Source organism: Cnephaeus nilssonii (genome assembly GCF_951640355.1).
Source record: "Cnephaeus nilssonii genome assembly, chromosome: 4".
Classification (NCBI taxonomy): Eukaryota; Metazoa; Chordata; class Mammalia; order Chiroptera; family Vespertilionidae; genus Cnephaeus; species Cnephaeus nilssonii.
Genome location: NC_137075.1, coordinates 26,144,053 through 26,162,968, shown reverse-complemented (window position 1 = coordinate 26,162,968; position 18,916 = coordinate 26,144,053). Strand labels below are relative to the sequence as shown.

Below are 18,916 nucleotides of genomic sequence, written 5' to 3'. Positions count from 1 at the left end.
GAGCCACTCCAGCTAGGGCTGATCTTTCTTTCTTTATCTAGACCTGAATTTCTCTCGCAAGAACTCCTTTTAACATTTCTTACAAGGCAGGTTGACTGGCAACAAATTTCCTCAATTTTTTCCTAAGAAAATAATTCTCCTTTACTTTTGAAGCATAATGTCACAAGATATAGAATTCTAAGTTGGTTTTCTTTTTTTCCTCAACACTAAATATTTTACTCCACTCTCTTTTTGCTTTCATGGTTTCTGAGGAGAAGTTGTTTGTAATTCCAACCTTTGTTTTTTTATAGGTAAAGTGTTTCCCCCGCCTCTGTCTTCTTTCAGCATTTTAAAATTATATTTGATTTTTCCATAGTTTGAGTGATAGGCCTTGGTGTAGTTTGGGGGCATTTATCCTACTTGCTGTTCTGAACTTCCTGGGTATGTGGTTTAGTTTCTGACATTAACTTATTACTGTTTCAAATATTTCTTCTGTTCCTTTCTCTCTTTTCCTTCTGGCATTCCTGAAATGTGTATATTATACCTTCTGGAGTTTTCCCACAGTGCTTGGGTATTCTGTTCTAATTTTTTTTTTTTCAGTCTTTGTTCTCTTTTCTTTTTAGTTTTTTAAAGTTTCTGTTATATCTTCAAACTCAGCAATTCTTTGTTCAGGCTACAGATAATCCCATCAAATGCATTCTTCATTTCTGTTACAGTGTTTTTGATCTCTTTAGCATTTACTTTTGGTGCTTTTGTAGGATTTCCAACTCTGCTTACGTTGCCCATCTGTTGTTGTGTATGTCTACTTTATCCATTAGAACCCTTAATATGTTAAAATTCCAGCGTCTCTGCGATGCGATGTCTGATGCTTGCTCTGTCTTTTTAGGTTGTACTATTTGCCATTTGATATGCACAGCAAGTTTTTCTTGATAGCCAACATGATGTACAGGGTAAAAGGAATTGTTGTAAATAAATAGGCTGTTAGTAATGTGGTGGTAAGGTATGGGGGAAGAGGAAATGTTCTATAGTCCTATGAATAGGTCTCACTCAGTCTTTTCACCAGCCTATGCTCCTGGACTATGAACTTTACAAGTATTTCTCAGTCTTTTTCTCCCCCATTGTGTGGGTCAGGATGGCTAGAATGGGTTGGGGTTGAGTATTTCCTTGACCCCAGATCATTTAGGCTCTGACAATACCTGAGCAGTTTAGGCTCTGCTTAATTAGTTTTCCTGAGACCAGGACAGAGTGCTTTAGTGTCTTTCAAAATGACAACCTTTTCCCCCCTCCCTGCCGAAAGTACAAGGAGATTTTTCTGTAATATTTACTGTGGATCCTTGTCAAATTCCTGATGATAAATCTCACAATATTGTGAGAAGGCCCCATGACTGGGTCCCTCTAGAATTTTTAAATATCAAAGTTGTATGCACTGAGCTTCCAGCAATTAGTCAATTACAGTTCAGGTTTTCCTACCTTTGCACTGGATTCCACAACAGTTAGAGCTAGTAAATCTCTGTTCAGGTAAGCTGTGACTCCCAGTATTCACCTGTATCTTCAGTCTTGGGGACAGTGGTATATCCTGGATCCAACCCTCTCGGACAGATCCAAAAAGTGTTACTCATTATTCAATCTTTTCAGCTTTTGTTGTTAGGATGGAGTGGTGACTTACACGCTCCTTACATGCGGCTTTTCCTTTTAATTTATTTTTTAAAGTTACTTTATGGATTTTTAGAGAGTGAGACATAAGAGCAATACATCAATATCTCGAATGCACCAGACCGTGGATGGAACCTGCAACCTAGGTATGTGCCCTGACCAGGAATCAAACCCTCAAAGTTTTGGTGAACGGGATGATGCACCAACCAACTGAGCTACCCAGCCAAGGCTGTATGAGTTCTTTTTAAAAAAATATATATTTTTATTGATTTTTTACAGAGAGGAAGGGAGAGGAATAGAGTTAGAAACATAGATGAGAGAGAAACATTGATCAGCTGCCTCCTGCACACCCCCTACTGGGGATGTGCCTGCAACCAAGGTACATGCCCTTGACCGGAATTGAACCTGGGACCCTTCAGTCCGCAGGCCGACGCTCTATCCACTGAGCCAAACCGATTAGGGCTGTATGAGTTCTTTTTTTAAAAATATATTTTATTGATTTTTTTACAGAGAGGAAGGGAGAGAGATAAAGAGTCAGAAACATCAACGAGAGAGAAACATTGATCAGCTGCCTCCCGCACGCCCCCCACTGGGGATGTGCCCGCAACCAAGGCACGTGACCGGAATCGAACCTGGGACCCTTCAGTCCGCAGGTGGACGCTCTATCCACTGAGCCAAACCGGTTTCGGCTGTATGAGTTCTTTATACTGTATTTTGGATATTGGCTCCTTGGAGGTATTGTTTACAAATATCTTCTACCCTATAGAAATCCCTGGAAACCTCTGTGGTGTAGGTAACAGAAAAGAAAAACTTGCGCTTCAACACCATCTACTGGAAAACAAAAGAAAGACCTCTAGTTATTAACCAGCTAAAGAGTGAGAGTCAAATACTTAAAATATTTCGTGACCTGGCTGGGTGGCTCGGTTGGAGTGTCATCCTTTGCAACAAAATTTTGAGGGTTTGATTTCCGGTCAGGGCACATGACTAGGTTGCAGGTTTGATCCCCGGTCAGGGTGTGTACTGGAGGCAACCAATTGATATTTCTCTCGTATCAATATTTCTCTTTCTCTCCCTTCCTTCCCCTCCCACTCCCTCCTTCCTCTCTAAAAATCAATAAAATATATCCTCAGGTGAGGATTAAAAGTGTGTGTGTGTGTGTGTGTGTGTGTGTGTGTGTGTGTATTTCATTTCCACAAATGTCCAGACAGAGATTAATCCATCAATCCAAGGTAAGAGGGAGTTCAGAAAGAAAAGGAAAAATCTCAAGAAGGTGGATGTCCTCTTTACGACTTGATCTCCTCAGTCTCGGAGTACCACCTCCATGGTGGGAAGTGGCAGGCTAGGGGTTACGGGACCTGTGTGTTCCCTGTGCTGCCTTCCTGTAGCCACAAGCACCTGCAGAGCCACTCTGAGTTGACCCAGCTGCTTCTACCATGCTCTACCTCAATGGGTTGGGGAAGGTATGTGTGTGGGGGGGAGGTATTGCATATCTGCAGCTATGTTCTTTCTAGTGGGTTTAGCTGCAATGAGAACAGACTGCTTACGCTGGAAAGTTTTTTCTGCCTTTTTACAGTCTTTCAAGTGAGGATTTCACTGGAGAGCCATAGGAAAATATGATGGATAGTTCCTAGGACTGCAGATTTCTTTGACCAGTAATGACAGGTTGTAGAATGCTGCCACCCTTTGCACTACTTCTCTGCCCTTGACCCTGGGCTCAGCCTCAATGTGTGCCAACTGCCCAGGCTGTCTCTGCCCATCTGGTTTACCCAGTGGGGGTTGCAGTCCTACTGTTCGCTGCTATTGCATCTTCTGGGACAGCAGAGAACTCTGGAATGCATCTATGGCTCTTGTCTCTGTCCTTTCCCCATCCTGTTGCCCTGTTCATTCCCACCTTCAGATGTCTCAATGCGCGTATCTCTCAGACGTGTTTGTGTGTTGAGCAGGAAATCCTTTATTGAATTATAGCTATCCAACTTCAAGGGTAAAGACCTGGAGGTCTTCTCATGCTGCCATGCTGCTGACATCTCAGAATCTTTGTTTTTGTGGGGTGTTTTTGCTAATTCATTGGGATGTTTTCCACATAATATCATGTGATCTGCAAATAGTGCTATATTGCTTTCAATTTGAATGCCTTTAATTTCCTTCTTGCCTAATTGTTCTAGCTAGAACTTCTACAGTGTTGAATAGAAGTGGTGAGAGTAGGCCTGGTTGTTTTGCTTCAGATTTTATGTGGAAAGCTTTCAGTCCACCACTGAAGTATATTAGCTGTGATGCCCTTTTGTCATGCTGAGGAAGATCCCTTCTATTCCTAGAGAGTTGAGTTTTTTATCATGAAAGAGTGTTGGATTTTGTCTGTTTTTTTTCTACATCAATCAAGATGAACATGTCATGTTTTGTTTTTATTGTTAATGTGATGTATTACATTATTTGACTTGCTTCATATGTTGAACCACCCAAGTATTCCTGTGATAAACCCCACTTTGTCCTGGTGTGTAGTTCACTTAACAAAGATTCAGTTTGCAGGTATTTTGTTGATGATTTTTGCATCTATATTCATAAGGGGTACTGGTCTGTAGCTTTTCTGTAATGCCTTTAGCTTTGGTATGAAGATAAATGCTGGCTTTATAGATTGACTTAAGTGTTTCCTCTTCTTCTATATTTTGGATCAGTTTGGAAAACATTGATGCCAGTTCCTAAATACTTGATAGAATTCATCAGTGAAGTCTTCTAGGCCTGGACTCACCTTCGTTTGGAGATTGTCGGTTTGTGAATTTTTCAGCATCCCTTCTTTCATTTTCTTGTTGGCCATGTTGAATTTCTTTTTCTTTTCTAAAGTGTGCGTTCAACTCCCTGATATCAAAGCCAGATAAGGACACTACAGTAAAGCTATAGGCCAATATTCCTGATGAGTATGGATATAAAATTTCTCAATAAAATACTAACAAACCAAATTCAACAGCACATTAAAAGGATCATACGTTATGATCAAGTAGGATTCATCCCTAGATGCAAGGATGGTTCAACATATGCAAATCAGTAAATGTGATACATCACATTAATAGAATGTGAAATAAAAATCAAAGTCATCTCAATAGAAAAAGCATTTAACAAAAAACATTCTTTCATGATAAAAATTCTCAACAAATTAGGTATAGAAGGAACGTGCTTCAACATAACAAAGGCCATCTATACATGCAAGCTGGCATACTCAATGGTGAAAGGTTGAAAGCTTTTCCTGTAAAATCAGGAAGAAGACGAATGTGCACTCTCACCACTCCTATTCAACACAGTACTAGAAATCCTAGTAGAGGAGTCAGGCAAGAAAAGCATAAAACATATCCAAATCCAAAAGAAATTAGTAAAATTGTCTGTTTGCAGGTGGCATAATCTTATATATTGAAAACCCTAAATATCCCACCAAAAAAACTGAATACCCAGCTGCCATGAAAGGGAATTTGGCTTACTTTATTGCATTAGTTAGTTATTGCTGTGTAACAAATCACCCCAAAACTTTGTGACTTGAAACAATATTATTTTTACCATTTCTTTGGGTCAAACATTTTTTTTCTTTTTTTTAAATATATTTTATTGATTTTTTACAGAGAGGAAGAGAGAGGGATAGAGAGTTAGAAACATCGATGAGAGAGAAACATCGATCAGCTGCCTCCTGCACACCCCCTAGTGGGTATGTGCCTGCAACCAAGGTACATGTCCTTGACCGGAATCAAACCTGGGACCCTTGAGTCCGCAGGCCGACGCTCTATCCACTGAGCCAAACCGGTTAGGGCTGGGTCAAAATTTTGAAAGCAGCTTAGCAGTGTAATTCTGGCTTAGGGTCTCCTAGGAAGTTGCTCCCAGACTGTCAGCCAGTGTGCAGTCCTATGAAGGCTTGACTGGGGCTGAATGATTCACTTTCAAAATGACTCCCTTATAAGGCTTTGAGTAAATGCCTCACTTCTTTGCCAAGTGGACCTCTTTAAAGAGCATCTTGAGAGTCCTTTATGACATGGCAACTACTGTAGCTTCCTCCAATGCTGGTGACCCATGATAGGAAAGTCACAATGCCTCTTATGACATAGTCACACATTGTCATTTCTGCCAGGCTTTTGGGTGGAAGTTGCTAAGCACAAGGAAAGAGAAATCAGGCTCCACCTGTTGAAGGGAGGAGAATCAACTGAATATCACTAACAGGCCAAGTTGGGGTAAGCAGTGGAAGACTCAATACCTCTAGACAGTTGGCTTTCTAGATTGCTTCGTTAAATTGTTAATAATGTTAAGTTGTTGTTAAGACTTGAGCTGTTATTGAGAGCCTCTGCCGGCCCTCGCAGCTCCTCGCAGCCTCTCACAGCCTCGGCTGGCCCTTGCAGCCCCCGCTTCGGCTTTGTCCGGAAGGTCGTCCAGACGGTCATTCTGGTGTTCGGTCTAATTAGTATATTAGGTCTTTTATTATATAGGATATACTTATATAACATTGTTTCTCCCCTGCTACTTAGGACATCTTAAAATTCATGTACTGGAAGGAAAACAAATGATAAAAATCCAACTAAAATGTGTGAATAATCCTTATTTTTTTTCTGAAGCTTTGTTTTGGAGATGGTTGTTTGAAATAAAGCAGTCATTAACCAGATGCTAGGGAATAGAAAGAAGGCTAATTGAATTGGTCAAAGTATGAGTTATATAATGCCTTTAGAACATCCAATTTGGGGTTAACTTTTATTTTTGATATAATTTTAAACAGAGAAAAGTTAAAATAATAGTATAAGGAACTTTATATATATTTTATCCAGATTCACTAGAGTGTTTTTTTTTTTTTTTATGACATTTGCTTACCTTTCTGTCGTAAATAAAACCACCAATGATGTGTGATAGTTAGGTTTGGCTTTTTTTTAATCATTGCAATGAAAGAGATTACAGACCAGAAGAACCACAGGGCTTCTCACCGAAGGGTATGTAAATGGTTGAGCACTGTACTAGAATTAGAATGTGACGGAGTAATATGCTTGCAGCTCTATATAGAATCCCTACAAATATAACAGCCACAAATATAGCTGGATAAAGGATTGTTTTTCAGGCTACTCAAATATGAATAGCATTGTTATTGCTGATGTGATTTTTTTCCTAAACAATAAACAAATCTTGGTAAAGTTATGAACAAAAATAACTTACAAATTTCCTTGACTTTACATAGGAGTAGTAGTTTGGAAATATTCATTTTGTCCTAAAATAGCAAGAAAAAATGATATTTATAAATGATATTTATAAATAAAAAAAGACTCATTTTGTCCTAAAGTAGCAGGGGGGAAAAAGTCTATATGTAAAATGGATCAGGTTCTGGGTTAATGTAATTATAGATAGGTTTGGGAGTTTTTTTGGTTTGTTTCTTTGTTTTGTTTTGTTTTAACCTACCTGAATCCTGAATATCCATCTGGAAATTCAAAAGTTTAGACCAGGATTTTTTTCAGTCAGTATGCCGTGGCACACTGGTATGCCGAAGAATTTTTAAAACATGCACTACCTGACTATTTAGTCAGGGGCACTGACCTCTTCTCCCTTAGATTGTCAAATAAAAAATGACAAGGGCCAAGACAACAATAGCTGTTGGTGTGAATGAATCAAAATTATATCTGTGTTTTGTCATATTGGCAATATTTTATTTTTTGGTGTGCTGCAGAATTTTAGTAAGAAAAAAACTTGAAAATCGTTGGTCTAGACTGTTCTTTGTTGTGTAGGACTGTTGGGTGCATTGCTGGATGTCTTGAAATCCTGGCCCCTATCCTCTAAATACAAGTAGTTATCTTAATCTTTTGATAACTAAAAAACATTCCCTCCAGTTTTAACAATGTCCACCACCTTTGTCCAGAACTATCGGTCTTAGTTGTATAAAAGGTGAGGAAGTCATGTATTAGAATATGAAATAATATGCGACTTACTTGTAATTATGCATTGATTAAATTCAAAATGAATAATTTGAAACTTAAAATTAAGATGGCTGTATTATATGTTCTTATTTTTCCTAGTAAAATGAATGAAAATAAACCAAGTGACTCACAGACTCTCGGTAAGTAACAATATTTAAAATATTTTCAAATATAACTTAAAATATTTTACTCATGCTTTTTTATAATAAATCTCTTCAAAATGCTACTCAAACAATAGAAATGAATTGCCCGTGAACAACATAAACTGATAAACAAAAGCAGATTCAGAGACAGGGAAGCATTGATCAGACTGTCAAACCTCAGAGGGAAGGAAGGGGAGGGTGGGTGTAAGGGGGAGAGATCAACCAAAGGACTTTATGCATGCATATAAGCCTAACCAGTGGACACAGACAACAGCGGGGTGAGGGCATGAGTGGGGGGCGGGGGTTGGAAGTTAATTGGGGGATGAGGACAAATATGTAATACCTCAATCAATAAAGAAATTAAAATGAAAAGAGAAAGAAATGAATTGCCCGATTCATGCTTGCTTCATATATTCATGTATTAAAGTATAACATTGTGTGTGTATTCAACAGAAATCTGCTATAAGAAGAAAATTTGCTATATTTTATTTGTATTTTTTATATGTATTTATCAGGTATTGTTTGTATCTTCATAAAATAGTATTATTTATTTAATAAATAAAATTTTTTCACATTTCCCTTACAAAAGGAAAAGTTAACTTTGAATGGTCACAACAGTCTTCTCAAATAGATACAGACCTTTGCTTTTAGTTGTTTTTTCTTCATTTATATATTGAATTTAAACAGTATTTATTGACTTGTTACCATGGAAAATGAGAAATTTAAACTGTTACTTTATACTTTTCTACTATCTCTCCTCCTCTCATCTACCCTTTTATAGATTTATTTTTTAAAATATATTTTTATTGATTTCAGAGAGGACGGGAAAGGGAGAGAGAGAGACAGAAACATCAGTGATGAGAGAATCATTGACTATCTGCCTCCTGCATGACCCCTACTGGGGATCAAGCCCACAACCCAGGCTTGTGCCTGACCTGGAATCAAACTCTGACCTCCTGGTTCATAGGTCGGCACTCAACCACTGAACCACACTGGCCAGGCTATAGATTTATTTTTTTAATTCCCTTTCAATTTAACATATTACACTTAGAACTCTATGGCTTGCCTATCCTTTATAGCGAGTATCTATTGACTCCACATCATATTGGATAAGGAAATTGTGTTCTTAAACCTCCCTCGGCTTTCCTGATTTTACCTACAGACTTCTATCAACTATGCTAATAGTTCTGAAACTTAGTATTCATAGAGTACCTTGATATATTTGCCAGATGTAAATACTACCTATTCTGTTATTAATCTTTTTGCTAAGATTGACTCAATTTTATATATGTATATATATGAATGTGTTTATTTCATTATTATGAAATAATATCCTTTGCTATAGTAGAAGATGATCTTACATATAATGAAGTCAGAACAATTTTACTGAATTTTAAACATTAAAATTAAAAAAACAACAAGTACAAATAAAAACAAAAGTAATCTTATAAAATGCATGCCTGAAACCTAGCCTGTCCTGTGTTCAGGGTCTTCATACTGGGGAGAGGGAGGAGGGGAACAAATGGAAAGCCGCAGGCTCACAGTATATAGCAGATGCAGCTCCATCCAAGCATACATCATAAGGATTCCTCTTTTGTAGTGTAAGCTAATTCCTTGTGTTTCTCTTTCTCTTGATAGCTGCATGCCCACTTACAGTAAAAGTGTAGGCACTAGGGATGAAGACGTTAAGGTGGGAGCTGCTGTTATAAAATGTCCAATAAACAAATGGCAATTTGCTGGAGTTAATATGATCAGTTACTTTATATGAGGGAAGGCAGGAAAGCTAGACTCTTAACCCTTTGCACTCGCTTGCTTTTTTCTTGATTCCTTTATTCTACTTGGGATTTAATTTTTTTAATACCCCAGATTTTACAAAGCGCGGCAGTAGAATAAAAAACTGGAGTTTCTTTTCATACAAACTTACTTATTTGGATTTTTTTATATTTCAAATTATTGATACATTCAAAGAGTAATTTTAATCTCGACATCCGAGTGCAAAAGGTTAAAAGATTGGAGAAAGGGGCTTTTAGGTATGGCTTATCTCATTAAACTGGAGTGAGGAAGGTAAATATAGTGGGGATATTTCACACTATTATATTGGAATCTATTTTGTGACTAGCCTAGATAACAAATATAGAGTACCTTTTTAACATATAACATTCATTGTTGATTAGTTAAGGCAGGGATAGGAAACGTCCAGCCCATAGTCCCTATAAGGCCTGCGAAATCATTTGGTCTGACCCTGCCAAGATATTAGGGATGAGTTAATTAAATCTTTAACCAAATATAGCAGGCTAATTTTGCATGGCCTGGGAATGATGTTATAAATATCCAAATCAACCTTGGCCGAAAAAAGGTTCCCCACCCCTGAGTTAAGGTAAATAATACTAGCTGCTACTGTTATAGGTAATCCCTAAAGTCTTAATAGTTTAACACAATAAAAATTTATTACGTGCTCATGTTACACTCCATTTTGCATATACACTAGCAGTACATGAGGGTTCCTGTTTCTTCACAGCCTTCCAGACATTTGTTATTATCTTTTAACTAGTGGCCCGGTGCACGAAATTCATGCACATTAAAGGGGAATTAATTAGAGGAAATATTTTAATATTGCTATTTGCCCTTTCTCTATAATAGAAGTATCAGAGATGAAAGAAAATTAGTAAAATGTTTATGAAAATCTCCCTCCTGTCAGAGTCCGGGGCAGGCCGCAGGACCTAGAGTCAAGTCCCCACCCACCACCTGCACGAGCTTTGAAAACACAGGAGACCCAGACCCAGCCGGCCCCACCCCTGTCAACCCCCTCCAGGCGGGGGGCGCAGCCTCAGGTTCCCCTGGTCTGGCTCCGGGTGGGGAGTGTAGTCTCAGGTCCTCCATCAAGCCTCGCCAGGAGGGGGCTTGGCCTGAGGTCCCCTGTCAAGCTCCGCCAGGTGGGGGCCATGGCCTGAGGTCCCCCGTCAAGCCCCACTGGGCAGGGGGCACAGCCTGAGGTTCCCCATCAAGCCCCGTGGGGTGGGGGGTGCGGCCCGAGGTCCCTCACCCTGGCCAAGCACCATGCAGCCTCAGGTCCCTGCTATTCGGTTGTGACGTTACAGCGTCCTGGCTAATTTGCATATTCCTCTTTTATATTAATGATTATATATATATGATTGTTACTGTAAGTGTTATTACTTTTGTTGTTGTTAATCCTCACCCAAGGATATTTTTCCATTGATTTTTTAGAGAGAGTGGGAGGGGGAGAGAGAGAGAGAAGGAAACATCCATGTGAAAGAGACACCTCACATCAACTTATTGCCTCTGGCATGCACCCTGACCAGGGCTGGGGATTGAATCTGCAACCAGAATCAAACTTGGGACCTTTTAGTGTGAAAGCCGATACTATCCACTGAGCCAAAACGGCTAGGGCAGTGGTCGGCAAACTCATTAGTCAACAGAGCAGCAAACCGCGGCTTGCAAGCCGCATGTGGCTCACGAGCCGCAGTTTGCTGACCACTGGGCTAGGGTGTTATTACATTTTTATTATAACCGTCCTATTGGGTGTGGAGTGGCATCTCATTGTGGTTTAGATTGTATTTCCTTAATGAATAATGATATCTCTTAATATGCTTACTGACCATATATCTTCCTTGGAGAAATGTCTATTCAGATCTTTTGCCCCGTTTTAAAATTGGGTTGTATTTTTCTTTCTTATACTTCTGGACACTAGCCCCTTAACAGGTATATGATTTCCAAATATATTCTCTTAATTCTGTACATTATCTTTTTACTCTCTTGTTATTGTCCTTTGATGAACAAATGTTTTAAACTTTGGTGAAGTTTAATTTTTCAATTTTTTCTTTGATTACTTTTGTTTTTAGTATCTTGTGATATTTAAGAAACTATTGCCAAATTCAAGGTTATGAAGATTTACCCCTATATTTTCTTCTAAGAGTTGTGTAGTTTTGACTCTTACAATTAGGTCTTAGACCTGCTTTGAGTTAATTTAATTGTTGTTAGGAAGGGGTATGATTATATTATCTTGCATGTGACTGTTCAGTTGTCCCGGCACTATTTAAAATATTTTTTGGATTGATTTAGAGAGAGAAAGACGTCATTCTGTTGCTCCATGCATTTATTGTTTCATTGGTTGCTTCTTGTATATATTCTGATCAAAGATCAAACCTGAAACCTTGGTGTATTGAGACAGCGCCCTAACCAAGTGAACTACCTGGCAAAGGCCTGCCATCACCATTTGTTGAAGAGACTTTTCTTTTCCCATGGAATGGTCTTAGCATCCTTGTTCAAAATTAATTGATCTTAAATGTATGGGTTTGTTTCTGGATTCTTCTTTTCCATTTACCTATATGTCTATATATCTTTCCATTTATCTTATGCCAATACCACACTGTTTTGATTTTTGTATCTTTGTCATAAGTTTTGAGTCTTCTTTCTTTTGTTTCTAGGTCAATCTAAAGGTTTCTCTCTTTTATTCTGAGTCAGTCTAAAGTTCTGTTGACCTTTTCAAAGAAGCAACTTTGCTTTTATTGATTCTATTGTTTTCTTTCTCTTTCATTTATCTCTGCTCTAATGTTTATTATTTCTTCCCTTCTGCTAGTTTTGGGCTTACTTTACTCTTTCTTCTTCTTCTTCTCCTTCTTCTTCTTCTTCTTCTTCTTCTTCTTCTTCTTCTTCTTCTTCTTCTTCTTCTTCCTCTTCCTCTTCCTCTTCCTCTTCCTCTTTGCCTCTTCCTCTTTGCCTCTTCCTCATCATCTCCTCCTCCTCCTCCTCCTCCTCCTCCTCCTCCTCCTCCTCCTCCTCCTCAAGGTTAAAATTAAATTTGATTTTATAGAGGCTTTTATGAGCCTCCTGACCAGGCAGAGGTGGAAGCTTAGTTTCTGGCTTTTTCCTGAGTATGCACCCAGCCCTGAGCATGTGTGTGTCCTAGATTCCCTCACTATATGTGGGAACTTTTCAAAGCCATTATTTCCCTACTAGAGGCCCGGTGCACGAAATTCGTGCACGGGGGGGGGTGGTGTCCCTAAGCCCAGCCTGCACCCTCTCCAATCTGGGATCCCTCTCACAATCCAGGACTGCTGGCTCCCAACTGCTCACTTGCCTGCCTTCCTGATTGCCCCTAACCACTTTTGCCTGCGAGCCTGATCACCCCCTAACCACTGCCCTGCCAGCCTGATTGATCTCTAACTGCTCCCCTGACAGCCTGTTTGCCCCTAACTTCCCTCCTCTGCTGACCTGGTCACCCCTAACTGCCCTCCCCTGCAGGCTTGATGGCCTCCAACTGCCCTCCCTTGCAGGCCTGGTCCCTCCCAAATGCCCTCCCCTGCTGGCCTTCTTGTGGTGGCCATCTTGTGTCCACATAGGGGCAGGATCTTTGACCACATGGGGGCAGCTATCTTGATCTTGTGTGTTGGAGTGATAGTCAATCTGCATATTACTCTTTTTTTAAAAATATATTTTATTGATTTTCCACAGAGAGGAAGGGAGAGGGATAGAGAGCTAGAAACATCGATGAGAGAGAAACATCGACCAGCTGCCTCCTGCACACCCCCACCAGGGATGTGCCCGCAACCAATGTACACGCCCTTGACCGGAATCGAACCTGGGACCTTTCAGTCCGCAGACCGACACTCTATCCACTGAGCCAAACCGGTTTCTGCTGCATATTACTCTTTTATTAGATAGGATAGAGGCCTGGTGCATGGGTGGGGGCCAGCTGGTTTGCCCTGAAGGGTGTCCCGGATCAGGGTGGGGATTCCCTTGGGGTGTGGGGTGGCCTGAGCGAGGGGCCTGTGGTGGTTTGCAGGCTGGCCATGCCCCCCGGCGACCCAAGCGGAGGCCCTGGTATCTGGGATATATTTATCTTCTACAATTGAAACTTTGTAGCCTGGAGCAAAGCCAAGCCTTCTGCTCGCTCCGTGGCTGCCACCATTTCTGTTTTGGATTTGTTTACCTTCTATAATTGAAACTTTGTAGCCTTAAGCGAAGGCCTGGGCCGGCCAGGGCAGGTTGAAGCTTGGCTTCTTTGGTCGCCAGGGGCAACCCTAGCCTGCTCTCTCCAGCTCCGTGGCTGCCGCCATTTTTCTTGGGATTTATCTTCTAAAATTGAAACTTTGTATTCTTGAGTGGAGGCCTGGGCCTGCCAGGGTGTGTGGAAAGCTTGGCTTCCTCTATTGCCTGGGAAACCCAAGCCTCCCTCCTGTTCTCTGTGGCGACAGCCATCTTGGTTGGGGTTAATTTGCATACTCACACTGATTGGCTGGTGGGCGTGGCTTGTGGGTGTAGCGGAGTGATGGTTAATTTGCGTATTACTCTTTTATTAGGTAGGATGAATCCCCCATTTCCAGCCTCTTCTTTCCTAGGCTTTTTAGTCTGTCACCTGCTTGTCCTGTCAGTTATCCTTTGTTTCAAGCTGCTGTAGCTATTATATTTGTCTAAATGCTTTTGATAATGGTCAGACTCCAGCCCTGAGAAAGTTCTGATGTAGGCAAAACAAAGGCAAGCATCTGAGCCCATTCCTTAGGGAGCCTCTACACAGGTCAAAACAAACAATAACATTTCTTTGAGAGCAAAGTCCATATTACCTCCTCTTGGACAATCCACACCAGATACATGGGCCATTGTACTTAAGGCCATTGCCCAGCTGGAAATTGGGAGGTGGGAGGTGGTGGGTGAGTTAAAATACCATAAAGTTCTCATCAAAATATAGCAACTTACTTCTTTATTAAGCAGTAGAGCCCCGGTGCATAAAATTCATGCGCAGGTACGGTCCCTAGGCCTAGCCTGCAATCAGGGCCATCTTCTCTGCTGCCGGCAACTGGTCCCGCCCCCCGCTGCCGCCCACCCTGGTTCCCCGTTTGTCATCGGGCGATTGGAGCCTGATGGCCAGGGGGAGGGGAGGGGACGGGAGGGGAGGGACCGAGAGGTGGGCCATTCCTGCCCACTCGCTGGCCCCACCCCTGCCGCGGGTCACCCTCTATGTATGGGGCAACTGGTGGGGCGGGGGCCTTGGCCTGGCGGCGCCCGCACCTTCCGCCACCCACCCCTGGGTCCCTGTTAGCCTTCATGCAATGGTAGCCTGCCGGCCAGGGAAGGGGACCAAGAGGCAGTCAGTGCACCTCATAGTGACTGGTCGAGCAGTTGTTCTGGTCGTTCTGCCATTATGGTCGCTGGGCTCTTATATAGGATCCTCCTAATTGTTGTAAGATTTCAAAGTTTCTGAAAAATTGATTTTGACAGTTTTTGGCAGCTTAATCATTGCTTTAATGGGGTTTTGAAGACTCCTAATCCATTGTTTTCAGTGATGTTACCTTGCAAGTTGCCATTTTAACTATACACTGGAATTCATCATTAAAGATTAGTGAATAAAATATAAAGTGGCATTATTTTAGAAGTAGGTGTTGAAATTTTAAGTTACTGACAACAATAAGATGTGATTTGCTCATGCAGAAAGAATTGAACACATGAATTTAAAAAAGCACTAATTCCATAGGGTGTTGTTTTTTTTGAAAATTTACAAAATATTTTTCCTATCTAATTTACTTTTTCACTGTTAGCTTGTGTTTTCTGTCGAAAAAATGATGATTGTCCTAATAAATATGGAGAAAAGAAAATTAATGAGAAATGGAATCTCACTGTACATTACTATTGTTTGGTGAGTATAATTTATAAGTAAATTTTAGAAATTTGATGTTCTTCTAAAGAAGAGAATTAGATCCTGATGATTGGTTTCTGAGAATTAGATAAGTCATTTAACTTTTCTGGCTCTCATTTTGCCTATATGTAAAAATAAGATTTTCATTTTTCAAATTCTAATATTCTGTAATTACTTGGCTTATTTTAAAGACCTGCCATCATTACCTATTTATTTTTGCCTAACCTTTTGACTAAAGGTAATAAATATTTGTAGAAAAGGAAATAAGTTAATTTATGGTGGGTCACTCAAAAGAGGAAAAAAAATAATTTCACACTGAAAATTAGTCTCATTTATTTCCTATTCCCTCCACCAATTTCTTGACTCACTGAATCTGTGTCTTAAATTCTTATTTTCTGGGTACCTCTTTAGGTTTGTTCACAGCATGGAATCTGGCTTCTTCCAGAGCAAGTGAAGAAAAAGAAAGAGGGGATAGATAGATACACCAACATGGAATCATGTGACCTAGTCTTCACAGTCACATATCACTGTCACTTTTGCTTTGTGCTCTTGGTTAGAAGCAAGCCATTAAGTGTTAACTCACACTCAAGGGGAAGGGAATTAGACTCCACTTCTTAAAGGAAAGAGTATCAACTAATTTGTGGACATATTTTTATACCTACCACAGTTATTCATGTTAAAATTCTTTAGATGTTTCCTTGAGAAAGCATAACATATTCCTTGGTGGTTCTGTAAGACTAGTTTTGTGTCTCAGTTACCCTGTGGGTTAAATGAACTTCTAGACTGGCCTAAGAACCTAATTCCTTTGTAGCAAGAGTAAAGAAAACATGACATTGGCATTCCAAATTTTTTTGTAAATTGGGATTTATTATATTTTACATAACACAAGGAAACTTTTTCATTTTTCTAAGAGTTTATTTTACTTTTTATATAGAATTAAGAGGGCTATTTTATTAGTCTAATTTTCTCCCATAACTAATTCCTAAGTAATGTATATCACTTGGTTTTCTTTAGCAGATATTATATTGATTAAGCCTATTTAAGCACTTTGATATTGTCAATACTTTGAAGTATTTTTGCAATATTTAAATATATTTAAGTTGATCACATTAAATTTTTTATATTCTCTTATTTTATTAGCGAGTATAATAATTCAAAAAGATACTGACCCTAGACCCAACATGTATAAGATTCTATTTCACTGTTAACAAGAAAGAGTAGTAATGTTACCAATGGCAATGGAATGTTAGAGTTGAAAGTGACTTATTGATAATCTAGTCCAGTGTTTTTATTTTTGTGTTTAAGGTCATTCATATTAAATTACTTGCTGAGGGGTCCAGAAAGTTGGATACAGAGCCTGGTTTGCAAGCCAGGAGTTGTTATTCACAGTCCCATGCTTTTTCTTGATTCATGCTCCTTTAACATGTTTCAACTAAAGTTAAAAATCAGATTTTTAAAAATTTAAACATTTATGTTAATTACAATTCAATAGGTTTCCCTGTAAATATGCCTTATATGATTTAGAATCCAGCTAGATTTACAGCTAGCCTGAAATATCACTAATAATCTGTATTATCTCCCTAGTATTTACTGTTAGTACATTTATACCTTTCAGTATTTACCACTTTTCCCCCATAAAGCTTAATTATAGGTATTTTTTGTTTTTCTTCCTTTCTTTCTTCATTTGTCTGTTATTTCCTGAAATATTTTAGAAACTAGTTTGGTTATATTAACTATTAATATACAGTGCCTTTCAAATAAGAAAATGTGAGAAGCCTCTTACTTTGATCATAAAAAATAACTATTATAGGTAAGAGGTACTTGAAATTCTAGCTGTTTTATTTATTAAAATATTATAGATATATAATTTTTATTCCAAACTAGTTTTTTAGAGTTTATTTTCTAATTGAAAACATATTCATAGTTGATGTCAAGTGGAATTTGGCAGAGAGGTAAAGAAGAAGAAGGAGTTTATGGTTTCCTAATAGAAGACATAAGAAAAGAAGTGAATAGAGCTTCTAAACTGGTAAGTAAATTATTTTACTCATTATAGTAAATACTATAAATATTGTCAATACTAGGGAAATCTTCTCTTTATCAGTTTCTCCACTAGAAATTTGTAAGACTTTGATTTTATGTTCCAGTGCTTACTTTTGTCAAATATGGTGAATTTAGAGCATTTGTATTTTTGCAAGTGAAAGGGAACTTAACCGCCCCTGGATAATATATGTGACAATATTGATTTTCACTTATCTTATTCCAACCAACCCATCATTTCACCCACATTTACCATCAGAATTATGAACACACTTCTACTCACTGTTCTTCAAACTTCAATCCTGAGTCATCCAGCCATTCACTTTTCATTCGTCTACCTCAGTTGTTGGGTTGAAATGATGGGTTGAGGTAAAAATTACTCAAGTATGAAGACCAGTAGTTTGTGATCTCCACAGCTCTGTGGCCCTTCTGTGACATTGTGTGCTGTGTTCAGTGCCTTCTCCTGTCCTCCAAGATAAGTATTCTAAACTTTTAACTCCTCACTCATTTCATTATAATATGAGACTCTACTCTGTGATAGCTACTAGATGATGTGCAAGGAAAGGACTGTGGGTCTCCAAGTGGTCTGCGTAGAAATAATGAAAGTGAGAGAATGAGAAGGTTAAATATGAAGATGTAGTAATGGCCTACAACCTGAAACAGATATTAAAATAATATTGTTTGTCCCCCTTCCTGTGCATGTCCATATCTCAGTTACACCCCTGGGCAAGTCTGGAATTTAAGGAGTATTTCCTAATTATGTGTTTTCACTTGAGATTTGAATGAGACTTTCGTGTATAGCCATTATGTTTATAAGCAAGCAGCTTTATTCAAGACATTTTGTAAGGGAAGCATGTAGAGACCTTTATTTTAGTTGAGGCAAAGAAATGGAGGCAACTATATTTTAAGATGTTGAGGATACAGAGGACTTGATGGTAAAATAGAGGTTCTAGAGCATAAGGAAAAAGATTGGGAGGAAGGGCATCAGTAGGGTATCTAAGAGTCACACGTGAGTAATTAGTATCAAAATTCCTCAACTTCCTGATAGTGAATATGTGGTGAGAGGTGGCCTCTAAAGGTCTCCTTACGGTTTGGAAATACCTGTTTTCTTAAAACATCTGAATTCTCTCTTGAGTATACTGTATTGTGAACCTTAGAGAATCTCTTGATCCTGAAGAGGTATTTCCATTTGTGACCTTCAATTAGAATTCTCTGTATCATTTTACTGAGAGAGCAACAGGTTGGCAAGGTATTCTCTTATGACCTGGTAGTGTTTGAGGGATCACCTTAACACTGTTTAATCCAGTGATGGGCAACCTTTTGAGCTTGGTGTGTCTTCGCCAAAAAACTGAGCATAACTCGGGTAGTGTGTCACTTTGAGGAAAAAACATTATTTCGCAAATGTTTCATCCTCAGGAGCAGCAAATGTTTCATCTTCGGCATGCAGCCGCCTCAGCAGCCGCGTGTCATCAGAAATGGCTACGTGTGTCAGTGCTGACACGCGTGTCATAGGTTCGCCATCACTGGTTTAATCT

The 18,916-nt window shown here is 39.3% G+C and overlaps 1 protein-coding gene across 2 annotated transcripts in view; it reads left to right on the top strand.

The window, feature by feature from the left end:
• The window catches only part of G2E3 (G2/M-phase specific E3 ubiquitin protein ligase), a 76,800-nt gene that overhangs the window by 9,299 nt on the left and 48,585 nt on the right, over positions 1-18,916 (top strand). For both annotated transcript variants that reach the window (XM_079769403.1, XM_079769402.1), the window contains 3 exons: positions 7,650-7,690; positions 15,247-15,344; positions 17,269-17,370. In XM_079769403.1, coding sequence (XP_079625529.1) covers positions 7,654-7,690; positions 15,247-15,344; positions 17,269-17,370 — 237 coding nt within the window. In that variant the 5' untranslated portion in view covers positions 7,650-7,653. The remainder of the gene's footprint in view (positions 1-7,649; positions 7,691-15,246; positions 15,345-17,268; positions 17,371-18,916) is intronic.